The sequence below is a fragment of the Serinus canaria genome, chromosome 13, assembly GCF_022539315.1.
Source record: "Serinus canaria isolate serCan28SL12 chromosome 13, serCan2020, whole genome shotgun sequence".
NCBI lineage: Eukaryota > Metazoa > Chordata > Aves > Passeriformes > Fringillidae > Serinus > Serinus canaria.
The window spans coordinates 16,844,758-16,871,557 of NC_066327.1; the positions used below are offsets into that span (position 1 = coordinate 16,844,758).

General features: G+C 49.1%; 1 protein-coding gene across 2 annotated transcripts; it reads right to left on the bottom strand.

Annotated features, from left to right (window-relative positions):
* Window positions 1-5,005: 5,005 nt before the first annotated feature.
* Window positions 5,006-25,323, bottom strand: FBXO38 (F-box protein 38). 2 transcript variants are annotated; one of them, XM_018915586.3, is made up of 22 exons: window positions 25,219-25,323; window positions 23,033-23,168; window positions 21,946-22,079; window positions 20,736-20,899; window positions 20,233-20,398; window positions 19,763-19,900; window positions 19,350-19,487; window positions 18,916-19,009; window positions 18,523-18,653; window positions 18,092-18,262; window positions 17,705-17,847; window positions 16,642-16,873; window positions 16,176-16,292; window positions 15,336-15,515; window positions 13,419-14,105; window positions 11,694-11,794; window positions 11,434-11,536; window positions 10,337-10,503; window positions 9,146-9,291; window positions 8,220-8,323; window positions 7,905-8,018; window positions 5,006-6,914 (listed from the first exon to the last, which is right to left on the bottom strand). In XM_018915586.3, the coding sequence occupies exons 2-22, from the start codon at window positions 23,152-23,154 to the stop codon at window positions 6,736-6,738; spliced, it is 3,531 nt and encodes a 1,176-aa protein (XP_018771131.3). In that variant the 5' UTR covers window positions 23,155-23,168; window positions 25,219-25,323; the 3' UTR covers window positions 5,006-6,735. The 2 variants fall into 2 exon arrangements, with proteins under 2 accessions (XP_018771131.3, XP_030085089.2); XM_030229229.2 differs by having other exon boundaries at window positions 23,033-23,171; window positions 25,219-25,316.
* Between the last annotated feature and the right edge of the window lie 1,477 nt (window positions 25,324-26,800).

Genomic DNA, 26,800 nt, shown 5'->3' on the forward strand with positions numbered 1-26,800 from the left:
TGGCAAGGCCAGACCAAAACAGCTCCAAACCAGCCTGAGCAGGGACTCCTTCTGCTCCTTTCCAGCTGCTCCTTCCCTTTCCAGCTGCCCCTGCTCAGCTCACCCCACCCTGGAAGTCACAGCTGTGGGGTGGCACCGAGCTGCCCCATCCCTGCTGGTTCTGCCTGGAGCCTGGGCACTGCCAGGGGAGAAGCAGCCCCATGTTTTCTCCAGGAGAACAAGAGGAAATGTTTGCTGCCCTTGGTTCCAGCCCCAGCTGCTGCTTCCCCCACCCAGCAGAGCTCTGCAGTGCCCTGGTGGTGTTTCCTGGCCAGGGAGGATCCCAGGGTGTGCAGGAGCTGAGTGGGACCAGCAGGGCCAGCCCAGCTCAGAGCCATGGCCCTGCTCTGCCATTCCCAGGGGATGGGACGTGCCCTGGAGCCCAGAGCTGTCCCCATCCCTCCCTCAGCAAACTTTGGGCGTTCTGAGGCAGCAGAAGCTTGGCCAGGAGCCAGAGCCAATGGATCACTAAGTGCCATCTTGGAAAACAAACCACCTAAACCCTTTTCTAGCTGCATTTGGAAGAGAGACTTCTACTTACCTTTGCCACCTTGATTTTTCTATTTGTTGCTGGTCTCTTCCAGTCGAGGCAAGAAGTTTTCCAGACTTTTCACTCTCACATTTGCAAAGATCTCAGTCCTCAGCTGCTTCCTGCATGTCGGTGTTGCCACGTTCCTCGTGGGCTGCTTCCCCCTTTGCATGGAAAGGGTGGGCAAGGCTCTGAACTCCACAAATTTGGGAAAAGGATTTTCCTGCAGGATGAAGACCACGAGCCTCGACCCTTTTTAGGTGAAGATCTACCCCAAGATGCCACCCTGAGCCTAGAAAATACAACTGTACTTTGTCATGTCGTGGAACCATGTACAGATATTTTTAATGTACAAAGAGAAGCTGACATTATTTATTATTTTTTATCAGGAACGTGTGGTTTTTTTCATTAAAAGCTTCTAGACCAAGGAGCTTAACATTCTATGTATTATTATTTAGTAATATTTCTGTTGCTATGTGACAGGTATTTACTGCAAACAGACAAATCCCGCTCGGAACAAACACAAATGCTGCTCAGTAGGAGAAATGTTGTGCATGAGGAGAACAAGTGGCTTCCTGGCCGTGGTGTCTGACTTCTTTAAATACTTCTTCCACAGCAAAGTCACTGGTAAAGCTTCACATCCCTTTCCTGTAGGATTCAGAAGGACCCTGGGCAGAAACAGCCCCAGTTGGAATGCTGAGGTAGAAAACTGCTGGCTGCTGGAAAGACACAAATTCTTGGTGTTTGTGGTGGAAGGTGCTCCTGGTTCATCTCTGGGAGCTGGTTGGCAATGACCTGTTTTTACAGGGTTTTATTTCAAAAAAAAAGTCATTTAACTTTACTCTTGACACCAGAACTGTGGAGTGAAAAAAAGCCATTATTGAAAATTTGGAAAAAAAACCATCCAGGGCTGCCTCAGTGCTGTGATCCTCCCCCTGTGGAAGTGCCCACAGGGGTTTGCTGGGCTTTGGGCACAGGAGGCTGCAGAACAGCTTGGTTGGTTTCACCTTCAAGTGTCAAATTTCTTAAAGAAATCCTGAAAAAAAGCTTTTCCCTGTCCCCTTTGAAGGGCATCAAATCTTGGTGTGAAATTTCCTGGAGTGAGATGGAACCAGCAGCACAGGGAGAGGTTCTTGGGTTCTGCTTTGTCCTTCAGGTGTTGTTTTCTCCTTTATTTTTATGTGCATTAGGAAAAGATCTCTTTTTAATTGAAAATAAACTCCCATTTTCTCCAGGGACAACATTCCCAAGGCTCTGTCAGTGGGAGCAGTGGCTCCCCAGCCAAAATGGTCAAAGGCTCTCACTGGGAAAAGGCTCCCCCCTTCCAACAAGATGAAATTCCAAACACCAAATGTCCATGTCCTGGATGGACACCAGGACACCTCTAATCCCTCCCTGGGCTCCCTCCTGCCAGGACCCACCTGGCAGCTCCTGCTCATTCAGCCAGTAATCCCAGCACAGCTCCTGTGACCCAGCAGTGCCCTGGGCCATCAGCAGTGGAGAATTCCCCTGGAAAGGAAGGGCTCTCATGGAAAGCCCCACTCTGGATTGCCCTGGCTGCTCCTGTGGCCTCCCAGTTCAGCTTTGCCCATCTTGGCTGGTGGTGCCAGTCCTTGCCTGTGCTCAGTGTCTGTGCTCCAGTGGCTGTTCCTAAAAATAAAAGCTCCTCTCTGGACATGGCAGTGAACTCCAGCTTGGGCTCGTTTCTGCTGCTGCTGGCACTCCAGCCCCAGGCTGGGAGCAGCTGCCACCTCCCAGCTGCCCCTCAGGAGGCTCCAGGGGCTGGAGCAGGGAGGGGAATCTGCCCCTCTTTGCTTTTCCTACAGCTCCTGCCAGGAGGGGACAGCCGAGGGGTTGGGCTGTGCTCCAGGGACAGGGACAGAGGGAACAGCCTCAGGCTGGGCCAGGGCAGGCTCAGGGTGGGCACAGCAGGAATTTCCCCATGGAAAGGGGGCTCAGGCACTGGAACTGCCCAGGGAGTTGTGCAGAGCAAGAAGGTTCCCCCGAGCCTCCTTTTCTCCAGGCTGAGCCCCTTTCCAGCTCCCTCAGTCTCTCCTGGGGCTCCAGACCCTTCCCAGCTCCATTCCCTTCCCTGGGCATGCTCCAGCCCCTGCAGGTCCCTCCTGACTGAGGGCCCAGAACGGGACCCCCTGGAGGTCCCTCAGCAGGGCCAGCACAGGGGACAGTCCCTGCCCTGGTCCTGACTGTCCCCCTGCTCACAGGAATTTGTTCTTTCCCAGCTGTGAGTTATTTGCAGTCCAGGAGGCCCCACTTTGTCCTGGCCCCTTACCTGGAGGATTCCCAGGTCCCTGTGGAGCTGCTGATGGGATCAGAGCCATCCAAAGGGATTCATTCCTGTGAGAAATGAAAGCCAAGGGTCCCCTGGATGTGGGGCAGTGGATCCCCTGCTCCAGAGACACTTTTTTGGCAAACTCTGCTCCTCCAGGGGTGTCTGTTCCACCAAAGGACACTTCAGGGAGGACAGACATTGGGAATGTGTCACTGAAAACCTGCAGAGCTGACAGGTAAATGATGCTCACCTTGCCTCTGACTCAAAATGGCTTTGACTTTACCTCATCTGCTCCTCCTGTCCCCTCTGGCTCCAGAGCTCTGTGCACAGTCAGCAATGCTGCATTAGCTACATAAATGCTGCTTTTGCATTTCCAAATACTCTCAGTCCAGGGATTACTGCAGGTATCTGCAGCCTAAAGCTCATCTCACCCAGGACTGTGGCTTAGGATGGAGCTCACTCCCAGCTGGCCCTGCTCAGCAAGAGGAGGGAGAATCTGATGGTATTTGAGGCATTTCTTGGTTAAGCCTGACTTAACAACGTGCCCAGAACCAGCCAGTGGGGCCCAGATCGTGTCCAGCTCGTTCCCAGCACAGATAAAAGCAGGGAGCAGCTCCAGCCAGGAGCTGCTTTGGGAGCAGGCAGCCCACACAGGCACTGAGTCATTCCCACCCAGCTCTGGGCATGCTGAAGCCAAGGAGAGCATTTCCATTCTGTACCTGGCAGCTGGGAACCCTTCCCCAGTTTAGGATCCCCTTTTCCTCCACATTTGAGCTCCTGAGCCACCTCTGAGCATTCCAGGCCAAAAGGCAAGAAATCTGTAGGGGATTAATAATACAGACTCAATAAAAATATACCAAAGCTTTTAGTTCTTGCACTTTTTGTATAAATCTTGCTGAATAAATCCCCAGTTTATCTCCTGCCAACACCCAGGGAGTGCTGAGGAGCTGAAGGAGCTCTCCAGGGGATGGGCCCTGGCTTTGGTCCTGCTGTCACATGCAGTGCACACAGGGCCAGGGTGTCCCTGTCCCACCCTGACAAGAGGTTGAGTTGGAATTGCTTAACTGGGAACTAGAACTGGAAATCCTGGGCAAGGGGATCCTCACACCCTGAGCAGCCTGGGGAGAGCAGGGGCAACATCCCTGTCTCCATCAACCCCTTACAGCTTCTCACACAAAACCACTTCCCAAATCCTTTCCTTTTTGAAACCCAAGCACTGGTTCTGCCCTCCTCCCAAAGGAGAGGGAAAAGCAGCCCCAGCACAGGGAGCAGGAGGCTGTGCCCCCTGTGCTGTGCCCAAACACACCCTGGCCTTTCCCTGTTTACCTTCTGCACTATTTAGATGACATTTCCAGGCACCTGAGCCTCTCCCAGCTGGGATCTCTGCATCCTCTTCCAGGAAGAGCTGTGGGAAAAGCAGAGCCAGAGTCACCTCAGGCTCACTCCCAGCAGCACCAGGACCTGGGGTGCTCCTTGCTCCTCAGGGACTGTAAGAGGAGCCCCCTCTGGCTGCACCTGCACAGAGGGACAGAAACCCCACCAAGATTTCACCTCCCCAGAGTGGCTGGGTCAGAGCTGACCCAGGGAAGAAATTCCTGCTCCATGTTTTCCCCAAAGCCACACCCAGGGGACGAAGGGCACAGAGGTGGTGCAGTCACATTTCCTCCATCATCTCCTTACCTTGGAGCTCAGTGCTGGCCAGGCTGCCCTGGGAGCTCCCTCTGGGACCCAGGTGCAAACACCCCTGGATTCAGGGGCTGTGCTGGCCCCCAGCCTGTCCCCACAGGGGCAGAGAGAGCTGGAACTCCTGTGCTGCAGGAGCAGGAGCACTGTCCCCTCCCCTGCAGGGACAGCAGCTGCTCCTCCTGCCACACTCCAGGCACAGAAACAGCGGGGATGCTCCAAGGAGAGCTGAGCTGGGCAGAGCCAGGGAAAGCCTCCCCTGTGATTGAGTAAAAGTGCCCAGAACTGCCAGGAAATGCAGAGAGGAGGAAGCTCAGAGCCAAAAGATCAAATCCCCAGAAGATCCCAGCTCCTCCCTGCCCCCAGCCCTCAGGAGATGGACCCAGGGCATTCAGGCACTGGTGTAAAATGGGTGTCACATTTCAGAGGGCAAAATCACTGCAAGGTTCAACTGCTTCCAGAGATACTGAACATAAACAAACACTTTATTTGTGTAAATACTTCTGCAAAAGGCTGCAGTGAGGAGATACCAGCTGGAGACGTGGTGAATACTCCAGGAACTCAGAAACATTTTCTGGACTAAAATGGTAAATCTGACAGAATCAATGACTCAGAGGACTTGAAACACTTCTAGAAAGGGTCACAATTGTTTTGGCTGAATATCATTGAATACATTATCTATGGTTAATTAAATATAAGAGTTATAATAAACCATTGACTGTGATCCTGCATTAAAGCAAATTTAGTAACATTCACATTCTCTGGTGTTCAGTGCTCCACCTCCAGTCAGCACAGAGCTGGGCTGAGGAAATGCTCCCACTAGGCACCATTCTCTCCCTCTTATCCCACGCATTTCTAGTTCCACATTATCCCAAGAATTCCCACAGAGAGAAAACCAACCCTGCCTTGGCTGTGTGGAGCAGCTTCACCTCAGTTTTACAGAGCTAAACATCACAGAAATCCCCATTAGCCACATTTAGCCCAAATTCAGAGAATCACCATCAGGATGATGAGAAAAATTGGATAAAATGGTCTAAACTGTACAGCTTTTACCTCAGAAGTGTCATTTTCTAGGCTGGTAACACCAGTTTTAAACAAGCATGGATGAGAGACCAGGCCAGAGCTGGGAATTGGCCTCTGCCAGCCCTGGGAGTGCCACATCAAAATGTGCATGTCACACCTCACTGGCAGCAAATCCCCACCAAGCACCTGCAGGCACTGGGAGCACCTTTCAATGCACCACACACACACATTTGGGGCAAATAGCAGCAGTTTTTACTGACCAGTGGAAAATGTGCATTCAGGAGGAGCACGAGGCAGCCCCAGAGCTCCCTGGCTGAGTCAGTGCTGCCACGGCCACCAGGCAGCTCCACATCCCCTGCTCTGCCTGCCTGAAGGGTGAGCTCAGCCTCCAGCCAGCCTGAACGGGCAGAGCTATGTTCAGGAGGTTGGAACCAACAATCAGCAACTTGATTTCCATAGTACAGAGTCAAACACACCAAGAAAATGAAATCTAACAGTACAAAATGCTTGAGAACATTCTGCTTCCAAGGTGCTAAACATGGGGGCTTCCTTCCCCCCAAAAAATGGGTTGAATATCTCTAGAAACTACCACAGATCACCAAATTCTCTACTTCTGTTTTTTTTTTTTTTCTCCTGCTTCTGACCTTCTTAGCAACAGCTGGAGAATATTCTGACCCTTCCAAAAATGCACACAAGACACCAAGATTGTGCTCAACAGGTTTACTCAGACTGGACTCTTAAATGCTCAAGAAAAAGGCACAGATTAAAAGAGACTCTGATGACTCTTTTGAACACAGCAAATGGAATTGTTGTTTATAAGGAAAAAAAAAATACTGCTATGAATTGTATGGGTTGGAAAGTTCAAATCTTCTTCCCCTTTCCTAATTATTGGCCTTCATTAAAATGGAACTTAAATTAAATTGTATAAACATATGAAATAAAGTCTCAGTATTAGGAAGTTTTGTTTTTGTGGGGTTTTTTTTGTTTCCTCTATGTACAACTCTTAGTATACAATTTGTACTTTCCATTTTACATTTAACTACATCCTCCTGGCCACGGGGAGAGCCGAGGGCGCCTCGGTGGGAAATGCTTTGCATTTGGAAAAAAAAAAAATCCTGCTTTTTCTTGGCCAGCAGTGCCAGGGGGAGGGAGGGCAGGCTGGGGGCAGCCCTCAGATGTAGTCATCCTCCACGGGCTCCCCGTTGACGTCGCAGTAGTGGATGAAGATGGCCACGACCCTCTGGAACACGCCCCTCCTGACCTGGCGCAGCTCCGAGATCTCCTCGCCGATGGTCTCCATGCAGATGTCAGCTGAGAGCTGCCCCTTCCTCCTCGGGGCGTAGATGGTGGCTGGGCAGAGACAGCAAGGAAAAGGGGATGTTTCTCCCAGAAGTGTTCCCCAGCCAGGCTGGCTCTGCATTCAGGCTTGGCAAAAGAGGCAAAGAGGAAAGGCCTCCCTCGACCGGCCGCCTTTAAGGGATGTTCTCTCCCGCCTTCCTCAGAGCTCCACAGCTCCAGCCCCCATGTCCAACTGGCTGGGAGTGGAATGAACCCCAGAGCACCACAAAGCCTCTCCCTGAGTCCTCTCTGACAGAATTCCAGGTTATCCATTACTTAAATGTTTTATAAACACCAGCAATTGCTATAAATTGCAAATTAAGCAGCAGCGCTCTCCTGAGTTTTCATGGCTTTAACACCTTGACCCTTTTACCATCCTGACTCTTAAATACTAATCAATTCTTTGGTAATTCAGCCTTCATACTGAACTACAGGCATCAAGCCAAGCTAAAATGAAATTAAATTACATCAGTCCACAATAAAAATTTAAAAAGAAATTAAAAAATAAAACCAGAGAAAAAGTATAGCCCCAAAAAAAAAAAAAAAAAAATCCCTTCCTGGTCCTCTTGAGATTCCTAAACTGGAGCTGGGTAAGAATATCCAAACCTGGATCAATTAAAAATACCTCTAATGAAGGTAGAGGTATTTTTAACCAGGACTCTCCTAATTAAGTAATGGAAGAACATTATTTTTCTCTGCTACCAAGCAAGGTTATCAGCTGAGTCCCAAGCCCTGCCTACCATCACATCTGAGCAGACTCAGTAGCTCCTCAACAGAAAGAGTCACATCTGCAGTAAATTCTATCCCACATCCTCACCGTGCCAGAGTTTCCAAGTCCAGTTTTTAACTTTGATATCAAATTTCTGAGAGTTTTCTCACTTCTCTCCAGCCCACCTTAAACAACAGATCTACCAAAACCAGCCTAAGGAGCAGGAAACTGAGAAGGAAAGGGAGGCACTGCCAAAGAAGGAAATCTGTGAAGAACCAGAGCAGGTTACTCACTCCTCTCATCGTCCTCAAAGTCGTATCTGGCGTAGCTGTTGGGCTCTGCTGTCCTCAGGGACCTCAGCCAGGGGAAATCAGTGATCATGGAGTAAGGAGCACCATCCACAATGCCTGGAGAGGGACAGGTGAGGAGCCAAGAGGAAAACAGCACCCCTCAAATTCTGATCACACAAAGCAGCTCCTCACTTATTGCCCCACTGAGCTGCTTCCCAGCTTCCTCCCAAGGAATATTCTCCACACCTCTGGGGATGGTGGAAAGCTCTTCTCTGAGCAGGAGGCTGAGCAGAGCCCTCAGCTCCCCACAGCTCTCACCTTCCAGGGTGTAGATGTCTCTGCCCCAGGGGTACTTGGGGTATTTCTTCAGGTCCTCCTCAGTCCTGGTGGCCTCAGGGAAGAACTCGTATTTAATCAGCTCTCTGGGGAGAAGGAGGGAGAGGTCACAGCCAGGAAATGGGCAGGTGGGAGGGACAAAGAGCAAAGGAGAACTCCTACTACACAACCTTCCCTTCAATGAGCCTGAATCCATGGAAAAACTGCCCCAAAGCCCTCACAGCAGCTCAGCCTCCAGCCCTTCACTCTGGAGAGCAACCACAGCCACCAGGGACAGTTCAGAGCTGCTGGATGAGATCCACTGACAATTCCCTGCTGCTGGGGATTTTCAGGAGCTGATACTGACTGAACATCACCTTCCACAGAACCCAACACTATTTCCTGAAGCAAATCATTCTTTTTAAAATGACTTGTTTTCAGCTTTGAAGACATTTCCCAGCTATTCCAACAACTTTAATGTACAACTGAATTATTGCTGGGTGAATGTGAGGTTATTGCTGGAAAATTTATAGGATTTTCCACATGGGTTCACAGCCTGTTTTATATTAAATGCATCTTGACACTAGATTTACACTGCACCACCAGAATTCAACCTTCAGTAGTAACCAAAGGGTTTTTTTTTTTAAAATTTGGGTGACAGAATAGAGCAAATCTGGAGCTGCAGCTGCTCCAGGACACCCTGGCAGAGTCCCTGGAGGGCAAATGCTCCCTGGTTGAGGGCAGTACTCACTGGCTGAGGTTGGCTATGGTGTCCCAGGGCTCCCTGGGGAGGGTCAGGGCTCCCTGGGGAGGGTCGGGGCTCCCTGAGGAGGGTCGGGGCTCGCCTGGGGAGGGTCGGGCTCCCTGGGGAGGGTCAGGGCTCCCTGGGGAGGGTCAGGGCTCCCCGGGGAGGGTCAGGCAGTACTCACTGGTTGATGTTGGCTATGGTGTCCATCCAGCTCCTGACCCGCACCTTGTTGCGCACGTTGGGGGGGTTGCTGAACTCGTGGATGATGCAGATGTGGTAGGGGTAGGGGCCACTGAAGATCTTCTGCTCCAGAGTCAGCGTGTCCACCTGGGGACAAAGACTTGTGAGCACCACAAACACTGCCAGGGGCTGCAGAGTCAAGAGCAAACAGATATTGACCAAATCCCCAGGAAATGCAGCAATGGGAGAGAATTTTAGCAGCACAAAGAAACACAGGACTGAGGGGAGTGAAACCTCCCCAGGGAAGCTCTGCCAGTTTATCTTCTTCTTGGATGGGAAATGTCTCATTTCTGATGTCTTTCCCAACTCCAGTGTGGAAATAAAATTACAGAATGGTCTAAAATTACATTTTTTCCTCAGAATTTTTGTTGCAAGGAGGGGATAAGTGATTTGGGGTTTTATTCCCATCTAATATTTTTACCACTGTCCTTTAAGAGGTGTGGTTTCAAAGCAAAGCTGATTTTAAGGATTTTATGTAAAATCAACCTTTCCTTGTTGGCAAACCAAGACAGGAAAGCAGGAGAGGAGCAGCAGCTCAGAGGGATAAAATCAAACATTCCCAACCTTCCAGATCTTAAATGAAGCCCTCACAAATCCTCATCAGATGATTTAAACAACTCCCTAAATGTCCCTGCTTCCACCTCCTTCACAGCCTGGGGGAGAGGGTGGCTCCCAGTCCCACTCCAGCATCAGGAGGGGATGGAGCCTCCAGAATCTCAACCTCTGCTGTTCCTCAGTCTAGCAGGACATGGGTCAAGGATTTCAGATCCCTGTGCCACGCTCTGCTCACACACAGCTACAAGGAGCACCCAGGCTCTCAGTCTGAGTTATTCAGTTTGAAATGAACTCAATGCACCTGTCCTAGGGTGACTTTATGATGCCTGTATCCCAAATCACCTGCTCTGTTTATGCTGGATATGAAGTTCTGCACCTTTAGGAGTGCAGTTTACAATATCCTCCAATGCAATCAGTTCTGGAGATAGTGAATTTTAATATTTAATCCAGCAGAGTATCTTAAAATCCAAGCAGCAGGCTCTGCCATAAAAGCCCTGCTGGGTGTAAACACCAAATTTCAGGGTTGTGCTGCTGTCCCCCTCCTGCCCAGCTGCAGGAGGCCAGGCTGGCTCTGTACCTGCTGCATGGGACGCAGGTAGATGATCCTGTTCCTCTCTGGGGGCATCCTGAGGATCTGATCCAGCACCTGATCCATGTTCAGCTTCTTGCACTGGGCGTAGTCAAAGCGATTCACCACGGGGGCATTTTCCACCTTCAGGTGCTTCAGCACACGGCACCTGGTGGCTGGAAAAGGAAATAAAACACCCCAGGAGCCTCCTGTCAGAGCATTTCAAGGCTGGCAGGTTCAAAAGAAGGCAAACAAGCAATAGAAGTCCCAAAAGATTATACAAATATATCAGATCTAGCCCAGCTCTTCATTTTCTCCACATTACTCAAAGCTTTCTGCTGTGACCCTGCCAGAAGTGGCCTTTTGAAAGGCCATGTCAGATTTCATCTAATAACCTTTTCCTCCCTCTGTTTCCTTTCACTGAAATGCTCTGAGGACTGCCACAACTTCCAAAATCAGCTCAAACACGGAGGATTGGGAAGCCACACAATGGAAAATAAAACTGTTTCCTTTCTAGCACACTGCTCATGTAATGAGAATTTCCTTCAAAATCAATGTGTGTTCTAAGTACTCTGGAATAAAGAAAGAATTCCTTTATTTCTGCTAAGTAGGCAGAGCTGATGTCAGAAGAAAAAGTCTTCATTTGGATGGTGCAGAAAACAATAAATGACCCAGTGCAGGAGCAGTCACACCCTGGCATGTAAAACTAATGCAACCTAAGTGCCAGCACTGAAAACAGATTTTTATCATGTCAAGGAGCAAAAGTATCATCCTGTCAGCTGAAAAACCTGGGGCAGAATGAAGAAATGAGAGAAAAACAAGGTACTCAAAGTCATTTCATCAACTCCTAATTACTGTATTACCTCTCTTCAATAAACATCTCATCTCCCTAATTGTCAGATCATTTCAGCTGTTGATTTTCAGATATTAATCTTTATTAAAGCTGTTCTAAGAGCCATTCAGAGTGGGAAGCAGCAATATTTGGAGATCTAATTCATCAGTAATGCAGCTGATGAATACAAAATGAGCAGTGGCCTGACTTGAATTCTTCCTGGAACTTCCAATAATGCCAGAGGGAGGAGGCAGCCCTGACATGAACCACATACCATGGATGAACATCATTTTGGGGCAGTCTTTCAGCACCAAATCTGTTATTCCACAGTTGGTCAATGTGATTCCTACAAGGTTTTTGGATTTCAAAGTCAGTACCTGGGGAAAAATGAAAGAAAAAAATTATGGTAAAAATGAAAGAAAAATAAATTGAATTTTATGAGATAGAGGAGGATATGAATTAACAGAACACAGCTTCAGTTCCCAAGAGGTGTTCATGGTGATGAAGCTGCAGGGGTGAAGGATCAGCCCTTACCTGAACATGATCATCCTCAATCACAGGGTCGCTGGTGCTGGTGGATTTGTCAGCTGTCCTTTTCCTCTTGGTGGTTTGCCTTGGCTTTGGCTTTGCTACTTCTGGAAACAAAAACAAGGCAAAATCTTTCCTCTGCTCCATGTCAGGACAGCTGAGAACAGCCCATGCCAACTCTTCCCACAGGTACACCCAAACACCTGCCTGGCTTCAGAACAGATCTCTGCTTGCTCAAACCCCACTGTCAGCCTGGTGCTCAGATTATTAATAAATAACTTTAGAGGTGAAAACCCAGGAATGCTGAACCTACACCACAGCAAGAGGTGGAGCCAGGAAAAGAAAAGATTCATGGTTAGGTTACACTTGAATCTCTGCAGGAAACAGAACATCCTTGACAAATACAAAACCCAAAATAGCTTTAATGTTTAAATAGGAGAAATTATCTCAAACTTCTGGAAAATCTGTTCTTTGTAACTGTCACTAAGTTTTTCCTAATATTGCAAAGGATGCCCAGGTACAAAATCCTTTAATGTTCCCAAGCTCCACCAGGGACCTCTAATTCCTGCTTGATTTAACAGATGAGTCTTTGACAAAAAATCACCACAAGCATTATCTCCAACAGAAAGAGGAAAAAATGCCCTAGAATTAATTTTCTGTCATTAACAGAGCAAAATGAGAAATTATTTTACTAAAACTAAGCTATCTTTATTAAAACATATGTGCACAAAGATCCCCAAATTAATTACTGGTCCTAAGGTAGAAACCAGACATTTTAAATTTATTAGCAAGATCTCTTCTTGAAACCTGAGCTGCATCTACCTGCAGAAGATCAGAGGTGATTTAGGCTTTGTTAACACGTGGGAGCATTAAATAAACTGGAAGAACACCAGGATATGAAGTGTTTGAATCATTCCATGTTAACAGAGGCAGGAATTTACCCTCAATTATCCCTACCTCCAACACTCACAGCTGTGTAAGCATCACATTTCATCTTTCAGTTTCATTTTACCTGCCAGACATTCCCAGCAAAGAATCCTGGATATATGAGGTTGTGCCACACTAAGATGATTATTTTGGAAACCAAGCATATTTGAAAGAAACAGCAAGTTCCCCTCTCACATCTGTTGTCTTCTCCCTTCATTCCAGCCCTTCAGGGGTTTTATTTTATGCCAGGTGAACAAAACAATCATGTGAAGGTGTTTAACAAAAGGACAATTTTCAGTAAGTTTGATCACCCTGCCTTAAACCCTTGGAAGCAGAACCCAATGCAGGTCCACAAGCCTGGCTCAATTGTAATTATGACTTCATTAGTTGATAAAGCACCAGTAATAACCTTTGCCTTCTTGTTCAGATCTAAGTGTAGCTGCTGCCTTTGCAGGGAGGATTTTAATGGAGAGACAACTTCTGTTTCTATGAATCACAGCTTCCACAGGCAGGCAGAGAACCAAAAAATTGAATTTGCTTTTCAATGGAGTAAAGCAAATACTGGTTAGAATTATGAAGAACACAAAAAGAAAGAGCTGCATGGAGGAAAAAGTCAGTGGCACTTTCAGAGAAACCTGATGATGGCACCTCTGTTCCATCAAGCTCTGACCCTTTCAAACCACTCAGGTTTAAACCCCCGGCCAACAAGCTGCACATCAGAGCTCCTGGGGAGCTGCAGCTGCTCAGAGCTGTCTCGTGGCAGCACTGCATGCACTCAGCCCCTACTCTGGGTGCGAGTCCTACCTGGCTCTGACACCAGAGGCACGTGGGACAGCCTGCTCCTGGCCCTGGTCAGGGGTCTCCGTGGGTACTCCTCCTTGCAGTCCAGCTGCCAGCCCGGGGGCTGCGTGCTCTGCTCCTGGCTGCCAGCCCCACAGGCACTCCCACTAGTCCTGTCATGCCCAGGCTCTCCTGCAGCCCCACAGTCTGGCAGTGTCCTAAGTGCAAAGTCAGGCCCGTCCCTGCAGGCCCTGCTGGTGGAGGGGCTCTCCCCATCCCACCCCCCGCTCGTCCTGCGCTGCGCCCGGGAGCAGCAGCGGGAGCACACGGAGCTCTCCTCGGGCTCCCTCTCGCTGCACCCATCCCTCCTGCAGGGAGAGCAGCCACACTGCCTGCACTCCTCTCCAGCAGCTGGGCTGCTGCCAGCAGAGTGGCTCTGGGCTGCCTGGGCACAGTCAGGGCTGGGGGAAGCAGCACTGCAGGAGCTGGGTGTTGCCGTGGATCCCGGCGCGTTGCTGCAGCTGCCGTAGGAATCCTTGCTCTTGCTCCTCTCGGGCATGTCACTGGCTGCTTTCATGTCAGCTTTGATCTGCTCACTGGTCACCTGGCAGCCCTTCTCACAGCTGCTCTCCTCCACGGGGAACTGCTTGGCCTGGCCCCCATGGCTGCTGCTGCATCTCTTCCGCAGGGGGGTCTTGCCTTTGCCGCTCACTGCAGGAGTGAAGGGAGGGAGAGCAGTGAGAAACCCAACAAACCTGAGGGCTCCTCTGTGCAGGCTACTAACACAGGGCAGCCCAGGGCCAGGGACAATCTCCCCAGCAAAGGGAATGATTAGTATTTGTAGCTGTTGCTGCACCTTTGGAACATCTTGCAGCTACTTTTGGAGTGATGTGCTGGAGGCTTTGCCTCACAAATCCACCAGATTGTCCAGAGCAGCTCACTGCTCACACAGACACAGAATGTGAAAGACACACTGATAACAGAATCAAAGACCATGGAATAGTTTAGGTTGGAGGGATCTTAAATCCCACCCAGTGCCACCCCTGCCATGGCAGGGACACCTCCCACTGCCCCAGGTGCTCCCAGCCCTGTCCAGCCTGGCCTTGGGCACTGCCAGGGATCCAGGGGCAGCCCCAGCTGCTCTGGGCACCTGTGCCAGGGCCTCACACCCTCCCAGGGGGGATTTTTTTTCTAATATCAGATCTAGAGAGGCTTCTGTTTTCTTAAATATGAGGAATACATGTGAGGAATCAAACAGGAACAGACAGGACTGAAGTTCACATTTCAGCAGCAACCCTGAGCTCCCCCTCCTGGGTCTGAGCAGTGCTGCCAGCAGGAACAGCAGGCTCAGCTCCCAGGTGAATGAAAACCCACACAAATCATAACAGAACCTAATCCCAGGATCACTGAGGTTGGAAAAGCCCTCCCAGCCCACCCAGTCCCAGCTGTGCCCCATCCCCACCTTGTCCCCAGCCCAGAGCACTGAGTGCCACCTCCAGCCCTTCCTGGGCCACCCTCAGGGATGGGATCCAAACCTCCCTGGGCAGTTCCAGGGCCTGAGCCCCCTTTCCATGCAGGAATTCCACCTGAATGTCTGTACGAATCCTCTCAGCTCATCACACAACCCAAGCCCTAAATCCCAGATAGCGGCAATACAAAAGTTGATGTAAATTCTCTCCAAACACAGATTTTTTTCTCCCCTGAAACCAGAACTGACATCCACACTGTGGGCTCACAGGCTTGATAAATTCTGTCCATTGGGAATCCCAAAGGGGAGCTGCAGGTCTCTGATCAGTGCAGCAGCACCATCTGTGTTTCTGTGCAAGACCTGTGACTGCAGCTCAAACATGTCCCCCCACCTTCACTTTACATTCCAAACCAAGCAAGAAATGAACCTGAACCACATGGAAAGACTGAAGCTTAAGAAGGAATGTCGCACACCTGAAGGTTCTCTGGTTTCCACTGGATCCCTGCTCTTCTCTTCCCCATCTGAGTAACTCTGTGCAATGCTGTTGGAGATGCAGGCTCTGGAAGTGCCCATGTTTTCCTCCTCATCCTCACTGTCTGAATCATGGATGGTAATAGGAGCTGCTTTTACAGCAGGTTGAATTCCACTTGGTCCTGAGAAGGAGAACAACAGCATTTCATGTAAAAATTACCCAAGCATGGATTAAAGGGCTGAAAAACTTTTAGCACTGCTTGAAAAACTGGTAAGGAATTAAATGGAGTCAATTTAGCCACACATTCTGTGGGTCCCTCACTAAAATCTAAATGGGAGAAGGGCAAAATACTGCATTTCAGCATTAAAGCATTCTGGTTTGGGAGGGGAGGAGTGTCCCAATGGAGTGTTACTTCATGTTGCTGGGATGTTCAGTAGAAAATTATATTGTCCAGCAAGAAGTGGCAATAAAAGAATCAAGACTGAACACTGGAACAAGTTGGGTGCCGGCCTGAGAAGAGGCAAAAACAACCCAAGTGCTGCAGTGAGAGAACTAAGGCCATGAACAGCAAGAGAGCAACAGGACAAGTTCATTCAAGCCTTCTGACTTTTATTATGCTGAGCACAAAATCAGGTTTAAGGTCAAGGTATTTCCCTGCACATGCAAAGAAAGCTCTGGGCTGTAACAGAGAATAAATTCCTTCACAGAACTAAGCTGTGCTAACATCATTATTCAAAATCAGGCAAGCCTGCTGAAGCCAAACATCCAAAACCAGATTCAGAGTGGAAAATGAATCCCTCAGAGAGATACCAAGAGGTGATTTCTTCCCAAACCCAGTTACCTGCTTGCTCCTCATCCACCTCCATGGGAACAGCCTGGCTGGGAGCTGGCAGCTCATCCTGGCCCTGCCCAGCAGCCTCCCCTTCCTCCTGTGCCACCTCCTCCATCTCATTCAGGGCTGCAGAGGGCAACAGGAGGTCAGGAACAGGAAAGAGAACAAACTGAGCCCTCAAACACCCACAGGAAATAAATAAAAACTGCCTGGATTCCTTTGGTGAGCCTCTGTGTTTCACAAAGTATCTCAGATTTGTTCTACATCTCTGTAGCCAAAGCCCAGCCTAACTTTTGGGGTTTAGTTCACTCAGATTAAAGCTCCCCACCAGGAGCTGAAAGAGCAACAAGCTTTCAATGCAGATTCCCGTCTTCACCAGGAGCCTGTGTGAGTGGGAATGCAGATAAAATCCTCCCCCAAAGTCCCCCCAGGATTCCCCTCAGCTGCAAATCCCCCCAGAGCCCCCCAGGATTACCCTCAGCCCCAATCTGCTGCTCCTCAGCGGGGCCCTCCTGGCGCAGCTCGTTCTCCTCGTTCTGCTCGTTGGGCTGCTGGTGGTTGTTGTGGTGCATGTTGGGGTTGTTGTTGTTGTTGTTGTTGTGGTGGTTGTTATTGTTGTCATTGTCATTGTTGGAGTTCTGATTGCTCACCAGGGCAGAGGAGACCCCAATTCCTGTGCCTGCACTTAGGCCCACACGAGCACAGCCCTGAAACAGAGCAGAAATTCAGATTTGAGAAGATGGAGCTGTTCTCTCCACATCCCCTCAAGGCACCAGGAAACCACTTTGCTGCAATGTCTGGGACAGCACAACACTGCCAGGGAAACTGTCCTGAGTGCAGGGGTCCATCTTCAGGCTGGCAACCAAGAACTTACACTGTTCAACTCCTAATGAAAGGGAAAGTCCTCAAAGCACTTCATTTCAATCTATTAATTGTGTTAATCTATTAATTTGCTGTGGGATGATGGCATGAATACAAAGAGCAGATCAGAGCCTTCCCAGCACACAAGGTGCCATTAATGGCCAAAGGAAGCAGGTTTTACACTTTGCATTGCCTGCCAGCAGCTTACCAAGGGTTTGTGTTACAGCGTGGGAGGGGACAACGGGAAGAAATAAAATTCTTAAGCTCTGAACGCACTTCAAAAGGGAAATACTACACCTATTTCACCCATCAAAAAATCATAAAAACCTCTTGGTATTCTAAAGACAGGTCTAAGAGGAAAGAACAATACAAAAAGCAGCAGCACAGTGAAATACCAGCAGAGACCTTGAGAGAATGAGTGAGTTTTACTTTTGATAGAATCAAGGAGTTTTATTTTCTGGTCACACTTTCATTCCCTGCCACTACTCCCATTTGTAGAAGTAGCAGCCCTCTCCCCAGCACATCATGCTAAAAGCAACTGCAAACCAAAGTCATTTATTACCAATCCCTTCAATTAATGACAGCCTTGAGAAGAATGCACACTGGTGTGCCAATGGAATGGAAACAATTAAAAACCCTGGCAATGAGAAAAAGCCAAACCATTCCTTGGAATTTACCTTTGGAGGCTCTCTAAACATCTGGTCCAGAGAAATGAACTCCAAGCTTGGCAGTAACTCGATGAACTGGCTGAAAGAGTCCAGCTTGATGGCATGGCACCTCACCAGGGTCAGGTCAACCAGGCGGGTCCACCTCGAGTGGTCTGGGAACACAAGAGAGGCCTTTCCTGAGGGATTCCCACCTCACTCCTTGTTTACCACCCCCTTTTCAGATCTGAGAGCAGCACCCTCTGGATCTCCATCCTGCTCCCAGCACCACCATGGCCCCAAAGCAAGCATCATCTACTGTACTTACTAACAACAGAACAAGCAGTACTAGAGCAGAGAAATTCTGGTTTAGCACAGAAATTCATATAATAGCTCTGAAATTTCAAAGGTGTGCAATACCTGTGATCCAATTATTTGGGTTATGTAGATGTGGGCAGTTGTAAATGACCAGATACTTGATGAAAGAAAAAACTTCATTTACAGCTTTCATACCAATATCTGTAATAATTCCTGGGTTTTCAACCACATCAGCCAAGCCGTACCTCACCAAGTCCGTACTCGTCATTTTACCTACAAAAGAGAGGAGCAGACACAGCAGTAAATTTGCCTTTTATAGCAGGATTTTTTAACTCCTTACTGATCAAATCATTCCTTTAATAAAGCTCAGCTTTCCCAGCCTCAGGTAAGAGGAAAACCAGATTGGCTGTATGAGATCAGCAGCCTCAACACATGCAACATTAATATTCTTATTAATCACTGAGAACGTGATGGAAAACACAGCGATTTCTGTAATCCTTGTGGGTTTTTTATGGATATAAAAAGTGTCATACACTGTAGTAAAAACTCATCAACGTAGCCTAGGTGAAGAGTTTCAAACTGTGGGAATTCCAGTTCAGCCATCTTCAAAGCAGAAAAAACACCATCTTTGGTCAAGGAAGGCTGGATCCGCACTTCGTGCAACCTGCAGGGAATTCAGAATTGCTCCTGTCAAAATTCAGGCCAAAACACAGAAAACACTCAAGAAAGTGCCCTGTTCTAACAAAACAGAGACTCTGGCAGGACTCAGAGGGTATTTGCAGTTATTTTGACCACAGGACACTCTTGTTATGCACAGTTTGTATGTGTATTCCTTAAGCTCTGATGGTTGTTCTGGCTCTTGGATGTCATTTCTAAGACATTCATTTTGAAAAAGGGGAAGCCAAGAGAGATCTGAAGGGAGGTACCTTCGTGCAGCAGTTATGATGAGGTAGCCAAGATCCACTTCAAGTGCATTCTTGCAAGCTCCCAGAACTATAGTGTGCAAATTCCTAAAACCACCTGGCAAATAAAGAACAGCCTTCTTACACTTCAGCCCCACATCACAGCCCTCAGCCCTACACATTTTCACCAGTCTTGTCTTAACCTTTTCCAGCAAATCAAGAAAACATATATTTGCACCCAGCTCCTCCAATCCTGGTTCTGCTCATCAGCAAATGTAGCTCATTAAGAATTAATTGCAGTTAGAATATCAAAATTACAACCAATACAGAGCATGTTCAGCACTATGACCATAGTTCCAAACACTCAAAAAAGAACATGCTACAGACCAAAAGCCCCCAGAATTTGCTAATTAATTTATTTATTTTTATTTAGGTATGAGGGAGTAGGAGTTTCCCACCAGATCTCCAGCTGTCTTCTACCACGTGCTGGATAAGTCCTCCAAGAAATGGAACACGGACCAGCTCCAAGTGCTCCAGATTCCTGGCAGAAGCCAGGCCTGTCACCAGGGGAACATACTTCAGAGAGTTTGTGGGTCCTGCACACAACAAGGCCAGAAAGACAGAGCAGATTGTTCACTTCTCCCTGAATTTTCCCATGGAAGAACTAAAACACATCCACACAAATCCCTCTAGAGCAGGAAGTCAACAGAACCACACAGCACCAAGGAAGGGACAGGACAGGGAGAGATTTCTGTCCAACACCACAAATCAAACAAGGGCTGCTCTCAGAATGTGAAATTCCAAGACATTAACAGAACCAGATTTCCTCCATGCTCTACCATCCCCTTCAGACAGGAAGAATCCCTCTTACCAGCACAGTTCCTCATGACAAAAGCACGTAAGCTGATACAAAGGAAATCTTTAAAAGGCTGTGGTTTGGTGAGTCTCACCCACTTCAAATAAAGGTGCCTCAGCATTGGGATACAAGGAATCTCAGGGACATTCACCCCTAATAATACATAAACAAAACAAACAAACATTTTAAACAAGCTTTAAACTAATCCTCTGCATGACAAATTCCTGGCTCTCAAAAGGAAGCTTTTCTGTGCTTTGTGGCAAGTGAGAAAAGCTGTGAACACTTGAAACACAAGTTCTTCACCTTGGTTTGTCAATAACTCTTTAGAACTTGCCCTCTGCACCTGCTATCAAATATCCAACTAAGATCTCCAAGATGCCACAGCCCAAACTCCCTCTCCTCCAAAGAATTACAAATCTGCAGAGTTTCAAAGCCTTTAAATCCATCTGTGTTGAAGCCAACTACTTCACCACGACCACACTCACCTACTAAGTGCAAAGTCTGAATTTTAGCTCCTATAGGAATTTTCAGCTTGTTCTCAGGAGGAATTGGAAAAGCACCATTACGATTACGAAACTTCCCTAAAATGTGGACTTGGGGCATGTATGTCCAAATAGCTTCCACCAGCTCTAAATGAGAGGTCTCAACACCCTGGATAAAAGGAAGCAAAGCAAATGCTCTAACACCAGTTCAACAACAACATCCTCTTAACCATGTAAACTACAGAATGCAACTTTATTTCACTTTTCATTTCTAGCAAGACTTGTCTGTTTAAAAGCAGAGGGATCGGAGCTTTAATTCCTTGCTGGGCTTAAGAGCACCTGGGATTCCCAGTGGTGCAACTAAAAATAGCTGTCATCAGCAAACAGGGTCACAATTAACTCCTCCCTGTGCAGCCAGGCCTAAACCAAAGCCCTGGAAGCACCAAGTCCCTGTCACAATTTTTAACAGTGCTGAAGGAGGTTCTCTCCCAAGTCCAGCCACTCACCAGCAAATTTGGACAGGCCTGCAAAGCCTCTAAAACTCCAGGAATGCTGAAAGCTTCGTGGCCACGGACCCGGCGCCTTTCCAGATACCTGGGATGAAGACCATAAAGTTGTTCAATGTCTGGCATCTTCCTCAGCAGCGTTAGGAAGCTGGAATCAGTGAAACCTAAGACAACAACAACACATTTGGTATTGGTGTGGCAGCAGACACTCAGCTCTGAAGGGAAAGCCAAACACACTTCTCTCTCTATGTGGCAGTACAAGTTCTGCGGTGTTGAAAAGATGCACTTGGTGAAGCAATAGCTTTTCTTTTACTTCCACATTCTAGAAATCATCACCTAAATACTCCTCTGCCTTGAATTTTGCAGGTTTGCTACGGGTTTCCTTCAGAGGAGCTGCATGGCTGCAGGGTTCACTCTGCTCTCTCCCTCCTCACAGGAAGCTTTGTGGGTCTATTTTTCCTGGAATTCCATTTATCAACTCCATGGGTCAAAAGATCCCAGCTGGATCCCTTACTTCAGTTCACTATTCACCACACATTTCTCACAGAAACAGGATGGTTTCTTAAAGCAAAGGTTTATTTTATTCTAGTGAAAGACAGCATATAAAAAGGATTTTAACTGGCTAAGTGACTTGTATTTACACCAATTTTAGGTTAGGTCTAAACACCTGCTTAATACCAGCCACAGTCAATCTCAATTTGCAAATCCTCTCATTTTCAGAATTCCCTCATTTTAGCTGTGCCCCCCACCAAATCTCAGCAGTGCATTTTAAACCCAACAGAAATCCTGGTACTCACAGGGTTCACCCAGACTGACAAATTTATCTATTGATCTGCAGGTGACTCCAGGTGTGACATCACAACTTATCCTTACATTGTTAAGTGCTGGCAGATGAGTTGTTTTCTCACTCCATTGTATTTTTTGCTGCCTGCATGCAAACAGCTCCCTTCCAGCAATCAGACAAACACAGATTGTGTTGACAGGTGCCTACAGAGCACTCCCAGTCACAGAATCACAGAATGAACTGGCTTGGAAAAGACCTTTGAGATCATCAAGTCCAACCTATGACCCAATACAGCAATGCCAAATTTGTATTTGCACGCAGACAGAGACCTGGCAAGCCACTCCCCAAGGCAGGCAGGCAAAGGAAGGGAAGACCCCAGCAAGTGCAGGTTTACAGAGCAGAGGGGAGAGGCAGGGAGCAGCTCACCTGTGGGCATGTACTCCCACCAACGCCCTGCACACAGATCCACCACCTTGACCACGCGCAGGTACAGCGTCACCGCCTCCTTCAACTTCCGGGACAGGCACTCCATGCACATGATGTCCTGCAAGGGCAGGTACCTGGGGACAGCACAAACAGCCCCTGCTGCAGCCTCCAGCTGGCCCAAAGCACAGCCTGCCTGCAGCACTGGGGCATTTCTCCCACGGCATTGCCCCGAGTTCAATCCGGAGTTCTGCTGGGCAGTGACTCAGCAGCTCCTGGCACTGAGTGTGGAACAGTCACACAAATGGAGTCTTAAATGCACAGATAATTTGGTTCTGGTATATCACAGAAACACAGAATGTTTGGGTTGGAAGGGATCTTAAAGCCCTTCCAGTGCCACCCCTGCCATGGGCAGAGACACGTTCCACTATCCCAGGCGGTTCCAGCCTGGCCTTGGGCACTGCCAGGGATCCAGGGCAACCCCAGCTGCTCTGGGCACCCTGTGCCAGGGCTGCCCACCCTCACAGGGAAGGATTTCTTCCTTAAAGACAATGCAAACCAACCCAACCCCTGCTGACCAAGCCATTTCCCTCAACAGGTTTGATTAAGTTACTTTCTTTCTAGCACATACTGCAAGCTCAATTCCCAAATGTTTTGGAGAGCTGCTGTTTTCCAAGAACTTGTGGGTGAGCCATTATGTTTTGGGTAACAGGGCTGAGCAAACATCTGGGAGAAGGACTTTGCTGCAGGGGAGGTCAGATCCTCATGCCAGATCCCTTCTGCAGATGCAACAATTCCCAAACAATCACCTCAACTGTGCCCTACCCAAAGTGCATTTCTGTTCTTAAATCAGCATTTATAACAGAATTAAATCACTTGTTTATTTCTTCTTCATTATGACACTCACATAAATTAATTTTCAGTTTACAAATGAATTTTGCAGACTGAAAAAAACATTTGTCACCCCTTTCTATCCCACTCCAGCTGTGGTACATCCACTGTTTGCTGTGTCAGAAACAGGTGAAGTCGGAGAAAAAACAAACAACTCAAAAGTAAGAAGCACTGAACTGAATTCTGCCAGGCTGCTCACCTAAAGATGTGGCAAAGCACTTCATGAGAGAGTTGGTTCATGTAATCTTTTGGCTCCTCAGCTTTGGTAGACTCTGCCCCTTCCCTGCTCACGGCTTTCGCAGTTTTCCGCCGGGGCCCCATCTCTGCTGCGAGCTCTGCTGGGAGGAGAAGGGCACAGAGTCATGAGATTCTGAAACACAGAGGGACACAGCAAGAGGGAACAGCAGTGAAGCTGCAAAAAACAAGCTGTGGCTTGATTAGACAGAAGGGCTCACACAAAACCTGAGGATTCTCAGGCAAACCCTCCCAGCTGAGGGAGTGATGAAGAAATATCACCATAGGTTTAACCAGAGATCAGCTCTTTTTGTGAATAAAAAACCTTCAGAGTGCCCACTCTGAGATCAAGGCAGTCACAGAGAAGCCATGCAGGGATCACCAGCTCAGCACCAACTACAACGTTCCAGTGCAAAATAAAAGTCCAAAGTCTGTCCAGCAGAAAAATGATTTATTCTTCTTTTTGGAAAAAAAAAAAAGGGCTCCTGCTGATCACTCTCCAAAAAAGCCCCATTAAAATCCCTCAAACCAGTTCCTCTTGGGAGGTGAGAACAGCAAGAAAAATGTTCAGGTTGCTGAGTTACAGATCAAAGGCACAGAACAACTGGGGGTCACTGGAAGCAGCGTGCAGGATCCTCCCCCTGCAGCACTGCCAGGCTCTGGGGCTCCAAGGCTTCGTGTAAAAACACCCACAATTGCCATGGAAGCAACACATCAGCAACTAAAACAAAGATGAACTCACTGCTAACACAAAATCACCTTCCACAGATGCTGAGAGATCCTTTCATGACTGTACCTGGCAAAGATTTATTTCATTCTAACACAAGAAACAAGAATGAGGAGGGCAGAGCATCACCAGCTCAGTGAACCTGTTAAACAGGTTGGATGCCAAAATTCACTGGATCGAGGAAAAACAACCAGTAAAAAAAGGCAGATTTTGGAAAAGCTTTCAGCAAGGCCTCGCTGCAGTCAAAAATTGAAATGCTGACAGCTCCACTGTGATCTAGCTACTGCAAAACACGTGGTTCCACACATTTTGGGTGCATTTTAAGTTACCACCTGCCTGTTGCTATTATTTTATTTGAAAGGGGAATATCCGAACTATAAATCCCCACTTGGATTTATTGTTTGACTGGATCTCTGCTCCTCTGGATTGGGGGAATTCTCCAGCCAGGAGTGAAGACCCTGTGTTTGTTCTTTTGGGGGCAGGATATAAGGGCTCAGTTTGGGGTGATCAACCTCATAAAATTAACTATTTATAGACTGAATTCCAAGGCAAACATCAGTCCCCAGTCACCTGGGATAGCTCAGTTTGAACAGAGGATTGCAACACAACCTAAAACCTTCCAGGCTGGCACAGCCAGGTGCTGGGAACAATCCAGCAGGAAAGAGAACAGCAGAAGCACTGGGGCAAAAGGCAAGAGAAATGAAAATATTAAGAACCAAGGCAGGAAAAATGCTGCCAGTGACACCAGCGCAACCCGTCCCTGCCATGAAGGGGGAGAAGAAGGATTTGTCTCCATGAGTCTGCATTTTCTGCACAATAAAAGCTCCTCCTGGGGTTATTCTGAGCTAATGAGCACAGCTTTAACACCTCATTCTGCATCAGCGAGCTGACCCCATTTAAACATAAAAGACAAATTCCACAGCAGGAAGAGCTTTACGTATCCAATAAAGCAAACGGGATTTGCGGCCCCCACCTCAATTTACTCCCGACACCGAACGTCGCACGAAACAACAGCTCGACGTGCTCTGTTCTGGATGGGTAAACACCCCACGGACCTTAAAAAGCTTAAAGAACCACGGGGAGACTCCGCAGCAGCGAGAAACGAGGACAAACGCGGCCAGAGCAGCCAGGGCCGGCCTGGCAGTGCCGGTAGCGAGGGGCGATCCCGGAGCGGGGGAAACGCCAGGACGGTGGTTTGTGCCGAGAGAAGCCGAGGAAAACCAGGTTCCCCCAGAGCCCCGTCACCGCCGCTCACTCCCGGGGGGCCCTCGGGGCCTGTGACAGCGGGGCCAGCCCGAGCCCGCGGGGCCGGGAGGCGGCGGCGGCCTCCGGCTGCCTGCCCTGCCGCCCCGGGGGCCGAGTCGGCCGCGCCCCCGTCCCCTGACGCTCGCTGCCCGCCCCTGGCGCTCGCTGCCCTCACCTACCCTGGCTCCCCTCGTCGCCCTCGCCCCGGTTGTGGCCGCGGGGCAGCCCCGGCCCCGCTTCCTGCGCGGCCCCTTCCGCCAGCGCCGCCGCTTCCTGCGCGCCGCTTCCGCTTCCGCCCGCGCTGCGAGCCCGCCCCGCCCGGCGGGGGCGGCACCGCCCGGGCCGCGCTGAGGGCACCGAGGGCACCGAGGGCATCGGGGGTTCTGAGGGCTCCGTTTGGGGCTGGGCTCGCTCAGCACAGAGCGGCAGCCGTGGGAGTCAGTGGACGGGCTGGCGCGGCTGCAGTCCCAGCTCTGCCGAGCCGAGGGACACACGCGGGATGGAGCTCGGGGCGGCCGCGGCTGCTGAAGGCGCCCCTGGCAGGGCGGAATGAGATGGGCTTCAAGGTCCTTCCAGCCCAAACCATTGCAGCGTTCAGCGAGCATCCAGCCCAGCTGTCCAAGCTCTCCTGGAGCTCTGGCAGCCTCGGGCTATGCCCATCCCTGGAGAGCCTGGGCAGTGCCCAGCACCCTCTGGGGGAAGAACCTTTCCCAAAACCCACCCTGAGCCTGCCCTGGTACAGCCCCAGCCTGTCCCTGTCCCAGAGATCAGAGCTGCCCCTCGGGAGGAGCTGCAGGCCCCAAGGAGTCTCCCCTCAGCCTCCTCCAGCTGCACAATCCCAGTGCCCTCAGCTGTTGCTCCATGGCTTCTTCAGACCCATCCCCACCCCATGTCCCTCCTCTGGAGGCTCTGCAAGGTTTATAAGGGATTTTCCCTGGAGAGTTCACCCTGGCCCCACAGGTGTATTTGCAGCATTGGGCAGGTCTGCACCCAAGCCTTGTTTTAATGGCTATGTTTGGGTGGATCCCAGCAGAAATCACAATTCCCTCAACGTTTTAAAATCATGTTTCATGCAAGCCCCGAGGGATTGGGTGACAAGGCTCATTCATCAGCCAGCAGACTGCTGGTGAGTTATTTTTTGTGAATGACAGCATGCAAAGACTCAGCTGTTGGTTCAGTGACAACCCCAGAGGAATCCACAACACTCTGTGGCAAAGTAGGAATAACAAAATAAATTCTTGCCAATCCCTGTGGATTTTGGATGTGTCAACAGCATCACTGAGGTTGGAAAAGGCCTCAGAGGTCACCGAGTCCAACCTGAGACAGCAACACAGCCTCAAAAACAGCAGAACATCCAAAAAGCCCCAAAAATGAGCCAAGTGAGGGCTCCTGTGGGAGGAGCAGAGCCAGGTCCAGCAGAGCTTGTCCTGCCCTCCCTCAGCCCAAGGCAGGGGACACAGGTGGCAGCAAGAGGAGGCTGCCTGAAGGACACAGCAGACCTAAATGGAATTAAGGAATTTGGGCAGGGCTTTGGGTTGAGCTGTCATTGGAACAGTCACAGAATGTGAATGGTGAAGTGGTTACAAGACAGACAGCAGAAACCAAAACCACCCCATTTTTTCCTAACAGAAATCCTGTGCTTTATCCCATAGATCAGCTGTATGAATCTCTGTAGGGTTTTGGGTTCCTGCATTTCTTTCTCCCTCCACTGCCATCTGTGGGAAAATTTAGAATTCGAGGCACCCAAGGATATCTGAACTA

Coding starts and splice junctions, on each gene's coding strand:
- FBXO38 (XM_018915586.3), bottom strand. CDS start 23,154: ATGGGGCCCCGGCGGAAAACTGCGAAAGCCGTGAGCAGGGAAGGGGCA. Junction 19,010..19,349: donor AGAAGACAGCTGGAGATCTG/GTGGGAAACTCC, acceptor TTTATTTGCCAG/GTGGTTTTAGGAATTTGCAC. Junction 8,324..9,145: donor ACCATAGCCAACATCAACCA/GTGAGTACTGCC, acceptor CCTTCTCCCCAG/AGAGCTGATTAAATACGAGT.